The following is a 9,588-nucleotide window of genomic DNA, read 5'->3' on the forward strand; positions in this document are numbered from 1 at the left end:
TGGACCTCTGAGGGTACCCTGTCAATCATATAGGTCAAGCCACATTCATAAGACCTATGGTAACCTGGAACTCCTTTTCTGGATATCCCTTACTTGGGAAACTGTTTTCTTTGGATTAAAATTCCTAAGTGTTCTCTTAAGAACCACTTAAAAATAAAAAGGGAGGTGGGATGCATTAAATTTTGTTTCATCCCATACCAAAAAAGGAAGTTATAATTCTTTTTCCTAAACTATCCATTGAAATGGGAACTATTAGATAAGATAGCCATTACCAGGTAAGTAGATTATCAAACAAGTAGGTTAAGATAAATTGCCATGATCACATAATCAAAAAGGAGTTCTGCTGAGGCTTGGGTATGAAATTAAAGACTTGCTTGACAAAATACTACTATTACAAAGGTAACTCTGTTAGACTGCTCAACCCATATACATTATTTCTATAATTGTCTTCCTGGGAAACAAAATCAGTGAGTCTCCTGATAAATTTCATTAGAATTTTACTAAATGAGTCTGGGGACAGTGTACACAAGAAAATCACTACCTTTGCCAACAGCACCATTTTTTTTTCCCCAGAAAAAATTCCAATTTGATAGGAGAAAAAAAAAAAAAGAAAGAAAAACCCATAGGACTGTCAAATAATGCAGTGGTCAAGAGTACAAGCTCTGCAGCCCAACTGCCTAAATTCACACCTTCGCTCTGCCATTTACTAGCAAAAGCTGGCACACAGCAAGTATTCAGTATTTGCTATTATGTTGATAACATTCTCAGCCACTGAACAAGAAAAAAATATTCATCATTTTAAAATTATTTATTTTAAGAAAGGTTATTTTTCATGAGCATTATTTTTAATCACTTAAAATTCTTTGCTCTCTGCATTATTCATACTCAAATTTCTGGGGACTAAAACTGAACACAGTATTTAAGCACATAGAAAAAGTTCCTTTACAATTTCTTCATGTCACATTCCTATTTTATCCATCCCTATACACATTAAAGACCTGATATAGTCAAGGTATCACTTCTGCCAGAAGACTTCAATATAACTCCTTTTTTGTTCTCTCTCTCACCTTAAGTATACTTATTTCCTCTTTTTGTCATGCCACTTCACTCACTCTCCTCCTTCCCTTGGTCACATCTTCTGTTGCTCTCTATGATATCTACAGAATTCAACTTTTTGGCTAAAGTGAAAAATCAATGTTATCCACAATGAGAGAACGAGAACCAGAGAACTTTGCTTTTTCTAGCCACTCTCATTACTTTTTCTGTTAATACTAGTCTTCCCCTTTCAGTTGAGCTTACACATTCTATGAACCTTTTCTACTCACTTTCTCTTATCCCAAAGGATTATCTTAGGTACCCTTCCTTTTGCAATTTCTGTGTGTGTGTTTTTCCCCTTTCTTTTCCATTGTTCTCTGTTCATTTGTTCTCCCTTCTGGTAGTGTTTTTCTTTTTCTTTAGAGATTACCATCTTTCTTATCTGTTCCTCTTTTTTGATCTAAGTTATCTTGTTTTCACTAGACACTACTGCTAAGCATCTTAAAACATTAAGCACCTGCTTGCCCAAGATTCATTTTTACTCTTTGACTCTTATCCATACAATGCTACAACTTTCAAAAATTTAGTTTCCTTTTGCCAATTTTGTGAACAGAGCATCAGTAGTCCCATCAAAAGATACTGAATATAAGTGTAGTGGTTATTTTTATTGTCAAGTTGGCTAGGGCATGTACCCAGATACTTGGTCAAATATTATTCCAGATGCTTCTGTAAAGGTATTTTTTTAGGTGAGATTAACATTTAAATCGGTACACTTTGAGTAGATTACCCTCCATAAAATAAGTGGGCCTCATCCAATCAGCTGAAGGCATTAACCAAGAAAAAAAAAAAAAAAAAGACTGACCACCTCCAAACAGAGGGAATTCTGCCCGCAGGCTGCCTTCAGACTATAACTCTTCCCTGGGTCTCCAGCCTGCTGGCCTACCTAACCTGTAGATTTTGGATTTGCCAGCTTCCACATTTGCATGAACCAATTCCCTTAAAATAAATCTCTCTCTACATATATACACACTCCCTATTTTGTTTCTTTGAAGAGCTCTAATATAATAAGCAGATACTTTTTTTTTTTTAGCAGATACTAAAGTTACCTTATTCCTCAAGTCCATTTATGACTCTATCATGGACTTCTTGATTGGAAGAATAAAGCCAGTTAAGCACAATACAGCTAACAATAATCTTAAATCAACAAAATATTAAAGAACCACACATTTCTTATAGTAATTTTCAGGTTATAAAAAGCACCAATCTTCAAAAATTCCCTTTTTAATATAATCTGAAATGAACCTAGGCCAATTTAGTGGAGGGGAACTAGAGATTTTATCTAATCTCACTGAGAAACTTTTCTGAGATGGGAAAAGAATTTGAGATAAATAGTAACCCAGTATGAGAAATGGATTATCAAATCCCAAATAAATAGCTACTGTACTTGCATTTTGGTTCAGGACAAATTTTAAAACTCCAAATATTCAGAAATGAATGAGACTAAATGGGAAATAATAACCATTATGACTTTCTTAAATAGATCTCACTTTCTAGGTAATGTAATGCTCAGTCAACATTAGAAAACTGCAGAAATGTTTAGGTTTGAAGCTAACTCCTCTTGATCTAGTTCACATTCTGGTTACTTTTACGAACATTATCACTTACCTCACTGACTTCTCTATCTGCCTCTCCACTTCTATTCTGAGCCTCCAAGAGAGTAATCTGAGAAGATAGTTTTTCTGAAAGTCACAAAATAAATATCCTTAGATGATCTATGTAGAGTGTTTGAGAAAACAGAGGTATGATTGTGAGGCTACTGGAGATGCATGAAATAATCAAGAGGAAAGAAATAAAATAGTTTTGGGAAGATAAAAGATTTATATTATTAAAAAGAAGTGGCACAAGAAGATGAGCTAAAAGAATGGTGAAAGAAAAAAAGAATGGTGGTAGATGATGATAATAATCTGAGTGAAGTATATAAATAGTGGAGGGCTTTAAAGAAGAAGGACGCCAGAGCATGTAACAAGTAGCAGCTATTTCTGTGGCATTATTTGGGACTCCTAGGGCAATAAATTTGCCTTGGTTTATCCATAACCTTACTGTGTTCATAATATACATCTTATATTAGGAGTGCCTAGGTGGCTCCATCGGTTAAGCGGCCAACTCTCGATTTCAGCTCAGGTCATGATCTCAGGGTCCTGGGATTGAGCCCTGCATTGGGCTCTGTGCTCAGCAGGGAGTCTCCTTGAGGATTCTCTCTCCCTCTTTTTCTGCCCCTCCCCCTGCTCACGCATGCTCTCTACCTCTCTAAAGTAAATAAATCTTAAAAATACATTTATACATTTTACGTTAATATAGCACTTAAATGTCTTCAATGTTCTTTCACGTATGTTCATAAAGACAGCAAATTTTTGCACTAGAACAGAGCTATGCATTCTCCTCAATGACCATCTAAGGAAACAAAGAATGACATGACCTACAGGTAGTTCAGAGAGAGCTGGGATCATAATCCAGTCTTCCAAGTTCTACCCCATGTTCTATTTTAATGCACATATATAAAAAGGGTAGTAGTACCTTCAAGGATAAAAATACTGATTATTAATATGCCCCCAAGAAGTTTATACTCTTTCTGAGAAGCTAAGACAGATATAGTAAAGGGGAAAAAAGCATATTTTGTACACTACATCTAGATGTCTTACTGTGACCTACATGGGCTCTCATGAGTTGACCCCACTTACTCTACAACCTCCTCTTGGGCACTGCCCCTTTTTTGTTCACTCTACTCCCCAAAATACTGGGCTTACTTCTGTCTGCAAACATATCAAATTTATCTTTTTGCTCTGTTTGGAATGCTCTTTGCTCAGCCTGTTTGCATGGCCGTCCCCTTTTCATCATTCAGGTTTTAAGTTAACAGAGAGGCCTACCCTGACCACTCTAATGCTGCCTTCCTCTTCCCCCCAGGCATACCTGCACTTTCTTTTTATTTTTATCATAATACTTATCACTCTCTGAAATGTTCTTATTTATATACCTGTTTATGGCCTATCTTCCCCTCTAATATCCTCAGGGCAGTATCCGCAGCAACTAGATTACTGCCTGGCACATAGAATAGGTACCATAGAAATCTGCTAAATGAATGAATGACAATTCATGAAACAAATAAATTCAAGACAGTATATAATGTGTTCAGATACCTCACAAGATTATTTGAGGAAGAGGTACCAGGGGTAGAAATGGAAGTACAAAAGGTGAGTTGAATAGAATATGATACATGAAGCAAAAGTAACCTGAGACCAAACACAAAAACTAATATAGAAAATCTTAAGGCCAGTGATCCCTGCAGGATAAAGCAGAGAATGGAACTCGAGTAACAGCTCTAAACTGTAACGAGCTGCATGACAGTGATAGGTATTGTTTGCAAAACTGCAAAGTAAGCATCATGGATAAGGTCTCAAAGAAGTGCTTCAAGTGGGTTGAATAATGAGCTGAATTTGTGGTGTTCTTTATGTATCAGCAATGGTGGGAACAGGCTAATAAAGATATATAATCCCCAGTATTTAGAGCTAAGGAGAACTGAAAAATGGTTAAGGTGGAAATACTGTCTTTAGAGTTTAAGAAATGGTACAAATTCATTCTCACTCTTAGAAGATAAAGCACAGTAGTCCAGTTTATCAAGGATAAAATAGATCATTAATGCACTATTAACTACATGTTACTAAAACCATCAAGGTTCTTGTGAAGTAAATGATAAATGGAAGGAAGTATTTACTTTTACTAACTATTCATACAGTCTACCAGAATAAAATGCTAACTTTAGTTCAATCCAACAAAACTTTATTTGGCAGCCACTATTTGCCAGGGACTATACTAGTTCTTGGTAAAAAGTAAAGCAAAGATGAAAAAGAAAAATTGTTCCTACACTTGAAAGGCTTATACTTTATCTCTGAAGATCTTATAGAATAAAATATAAACATAAACAGATGATTTTAATACAATGTTAAAGGAATGTAAGAATGTTATAGAGGCACAAAAATTTAACCCAACTGACAGGGATCAGGGTCAACTTCCTGAAAAAGATAATACCCTAGTTGAGGCCTGAAAGATGAGTAAGAATTAGGCTGGAAGGGATAGGGTTCTAAGCAGTATACAGCATGAGCAAAACCCAAAAATGTTTTCTACTTTTGGACTTTTATTTATACTGATCTGTGTTACCTCATCCCCCAAATTTATTACTAGGAATGTCCTTTCTTTCTTCATTTTGCCTATTTAAAAATTTGTCATCTTATTAAGGTCCTATTCAAGCCATGCTCCTGAAAAGATTCCTTGACCACTCCAAAATAAATATAATACAGATATCCTGCAGCATTTATAGCCCATAATGCAAAATGTTATACTTACATAAACACTGGTATGGTGCTTTAATTGTTTATTGTGTATTAATGCTATCTTTAATAACTACCAGCTGTGCTAAGATCTTTATTGTCATAGAATCAGAAAATCTACATGTTATATATGTAAGTGATAAAAGTAGAGGCACATGTAGGTTAAAAAGAGAGAATTATGGTTTTCATTTATACATACCATTCTCAGCTTTCAGCTCTTCCAGTTCTATAGAACTAAGGAGCAAAGCTCTCTTTTCATTCTCTAGTTCTACCACTTGCTTCTGCAAAAAGGCAATATTCTCCTCAGTGACTGCCTAAATTGTAGAAAGACAACAAATTAATGATTCTCAGTGAAAACTTTGACACTAATGCCCAGAGAGGCTCTGGCATTTTTGTCTTCTACAAGTTCTCTAGCATGAAAATACTTTAAAAATGGCATCTACTTATCTGCATCTTTAAAGTAAGGCTTTTTATCATTAGATAAAAAATCTTTCACACACACTTCTAGTTCATTGGCTTTCAAATTTAAAAATGGACGCTGGATTACAAAGACAGAAATCTCAAGTCTATTGCATAAGAAAAAAGATTTTCAGGTCCATAAGTAATATTACAAAGTTTGATTAATGCCACTTGATAATAAGGTCACTCTTGGATAGGAGACTAAACATGAACAGAGATTCCCATAGAAGGACAGGAACAAAAGTTAACATGTAACCTTTAAAAAGGGAAGAAGAGCCATAACTGTTTTTGTTTTTTTTCAAGGATAATAAAAATTATCTTGTGCTTCATTTATGCATCCATATTGGTTTGGTTTTCCTAGTGAGGCATACATCTAATTATGACACATCCTTAACTGTATGTCATTTTATATGTTTTTCTTCTCCAAGGGGATTAATTTATACAATTCTTCATAAAAGTGCAAAATTTTTGAGCCCTGAAGGTCTGTATAGCTCACTCAGTCCTAAATCTTCATTTGATGTTTAAAGAAATGGCAAGAGATGAGTTTAAGGATTCTATGACTTTTATCCTGAGGGAAGTTCCCAGTTTGCATTACACAGAGCAAGTAAAACACTGACAGAAAAGCCACAGAATGAGAACTTGGAAAATGAGAAGACAGACTTTGGGAGAACCACAGCTGCCAGACTATGAGAGGCAAAATCAAAGAAAGGAGAAAAAATTCAGCAAGAGGGAGCCCTAAATTCTATGTATAAACTTAGCCCAATCTCTGGCTGAAGAATGAACTATGCATTTGCAGGGCTGACTCAAAACAGAAGAGCTAAGGCAAAAATAACTGAGTTTTGAATGCTGCCTATCACAGGCCAGTTTGTGGTTTGAATCCAAATTACTGGCTTTTAAAAAGTAATCAAAACTCTTCAGAGTTTTAGAAAGAAGAGAATCTTATGAGCAAAACATTCACAATATTCAGGTTACAATACAAAATCACTCATCACACAAAGAAACAAGGAAATGTCACCTATTCTCAAGAGAAAACATAATCAACAAACACCAAGCACAAAATGATGCAGATTTTAGAAGTAGAAAAAAAGAATTTTAAAGAAGCTATTATAAGTATGCTCAGGACATAAAGGAAAATATGCTCATAAGACAGGAAAGAAAAGATAGGAAATCTTAGTAGTACAAAGAAACTGCAAAATAATGAACTACCCAGAAATTCTAGAACTAAAAAATAGGATGCCTGAAATGAAATACTCAATGGGTAGGCTTAATAGTAAAATCTAGATGAAAGAATAAAGTCTTGGTGAACCTGAAGAGAGATCAACAGAAATTATCCAATCTGAAATTTAAAAAAAAAAGAAAAAGTGAACAGAGCCTCAGGAACTTGTGAGAAAATAAAAGGTTCAATATATTTGTAATTGGAGTACCACAGGAGAACAAGGACATAATGGAGAGAAAAAAATTATTTGAAGAAATAATAACAAAAATTTTCCCAAACATAAGTTTATACATATAAGAAATTCAACAAAATCTAGGTGAGAAAATTACAAAGAAAACCACAACTAAGTATTCACAAAGATAAGGAGAAAGGTCTTAAAATCATCCAAGAAAAAAAACAATACTTTACATGGAGGGGAACAATAATTTGAATAATTTCACCAATTGTTGGGAGAAAAATGTAGGCCAGGAAATAATAAAACAGAATCTTGAAAGTCCTGAATTCTGTCCATCCAGAATTATATATCCTGTAGAAAATATCATTCAGGAATAAAAGCAAAATAAAGACATTTTTAGATAAGAGAAAACTAAGAGAATTTTTTTACCAATAGACCTGCACTACAAAGATACCACAGGACATTCTAGAGGCTGAAGGAAAATGGTATCAGATGGAAATCTGATATCAGATAGGAAAGTGCATCACAAATAGTAAACATATGGGTAAGTATAAAAGTCAACATTTTCCTTTTAATTTCTTTCAAATACATATGACTGTTTAAAATATAAATGTTAAAATTGTGTTATGGGACTTCTAACTTTCATTAATATAATACATACAGCACCTACAGCATAAAGAATAGGGAAAGGATTTATGATGACAAGGTCTCTACATTTTAGGTGAAGTTGTAAAGTAATTACTCTAAGAAGACTAAAAAGTTAAAGATGTATATCATACTTCCTAGAGCAACCACTTAAAAGTATTTTTTAAAAAGATATAGCTAAAAATCCAATAGAGGACTTTTGTTTCTGCCAAACATAGAGTAAAATGGAACAGACTTATCCTCCCAGCTGAAACAACCACAAAAAAAAAAAAAAAAAAAAGATAAAATAATGAAACAATAATTTTCAAAATACTAGGGATCAGGCAACTAAGGAGAGTGAACCCTAAGAGGTGGGAAAGAATGAGGTGAGCCTACACCTGACCAAGCTTAATGCATTAAGCCAATTTCCAGGCTGTGACCCAAGAAGGGAAAACCTAAGCAGAGCCTAGTGGAATCCTTGAGTTGAGGAGGGAAATCAAGGTAAGTGAAGTTCAGAACAGAGCACCAGACAGGAGAGAGCTGCATGCAGAAAAAACCCTGGAGATCTGCAGAGGGTCCACAACAAGTATTTGGTGGGTACAGAGCAGGACATGAATGTGAGGAAATCATCCAATGCTATCAGAACTATCCAAAACTATCTGAAGAGATTAGAAAACAATACTTGGTGCTTGCACAGAGCCTGGAGGAGTGCTTGCTCCCACAGCTAAATGTGGAAAACTTAGACTTCACAAGGTATCGAGTAGAATATTCAGTGAGGTCTTGCCTCAGTAGCAAGGAATGACTGAGTACTGATGGAGACCTGCCTAATAAAGCAAAGAAGCAAGACCCAAAAGGATCAAATTTTTTCAAGTAACTTAACTGCATCCCATTAAAATAGCTATGTGAATACAAATATACCCAGTACCCATAGTGTCTGGCAACCAATCAAATATTATTAGGAATGCACAGAAGCAGGAAAATATATGCCACAATGAAGAGAATAAGCAACTGAAACTGACCCAGGATTGACATAGATGTTAGAAGTAAAAGATAAGGACTTTACAGACAAGGAAAGATAAATACCATATGATTTCACTTCTAGGTGGCATTTAAAAAACAAACAAAAAGCAGAAACAGACCCATAAATACAGAGAACAAAATGATAGTTGCCAGAGGCGTGGGGGGTACAAAATGGGTGAAGGGGAGTGGGAGGTACTGGCTTCCCAGTTATGGAATGAATAAGTTACAGGGATGAAAGGCACAGCATAGGGAATATAGTCCATGGTACTATAATAGCATTGTATGGTGAGCATTGCATAATGTACAGAACTGCTGAATCACTATGTTGTACACTTGAAACTAATGTAACACTGTGTGTCAACTATATTTCAATTAAAAAAAAGATAAGGCTGGGGCGCCTGGGTGGCTCAGTCAGTTAAGCATCTGACTCTTGATGTCAGCTCTGGTCTTGATCTGAGGGTTGCAAATTCAAGCCCTGCACTGGGCTCCATGGAGCCTAGTTTAAATAAATAAATAAAGAAAGAAAGGAAGGAAGGAAGGAAGGAAGGAAAGAAGGAAAGAAGGAAAGAAGCAAAGAAGGAAAGAAAGAAAGAAAGAAAGAAAGAAAGAAAGAAAGAAAGAAAGAAAAGAAAAGAAAGAAAGAAAGAAAGAAAGAAAGAAAGAAAGAAAGAAAGAAA

General features: G+C 35.1%; 1 protein-coding gene across 1 annotated transcript in view; it reads right to left on the bottom strand.

Annotated features, from left to right (window-relative positions):
• Window positions 1–9,588, bottom strand: part of GOLGB1 (golgin B1) — a 100,100-nt gene that overhangs the window by 37,888 nt on the left and 52,624 nt on the right. The window contains exons 11-12 of the mRNA XM_044919752.1: window positions 5,617–5,731; window positions 2,701–2,774 (exon numbers count right to left, since the gene is read on the bottom strand). Coding sequence (XP_044775687.1) covers window positions 2,701–2,774; window positions 5,617–5,731 — 189 coding nt within the window. The remainder of the gene's footprint in view (window positions 1–2,700; window positions 2,775–5,616; window positions 5,732–9,588) is intronic.

The sequence above is a fragment of the Neomonachus schauinslandi genome, chromosome 1, assembly GCF_002201575.2.
Source record: "Neomonachus schauinslandi chromosome 1, ASM220157v2, whole genome shotgun sequence".
NCBI classification, from domain to species: domain Eukaryota; kingdom Metazoa; phylum Chordata; class Mammalia; order Carnivora; family Phocidae; genus Neomonachus; species Neomonachus schauinslandi.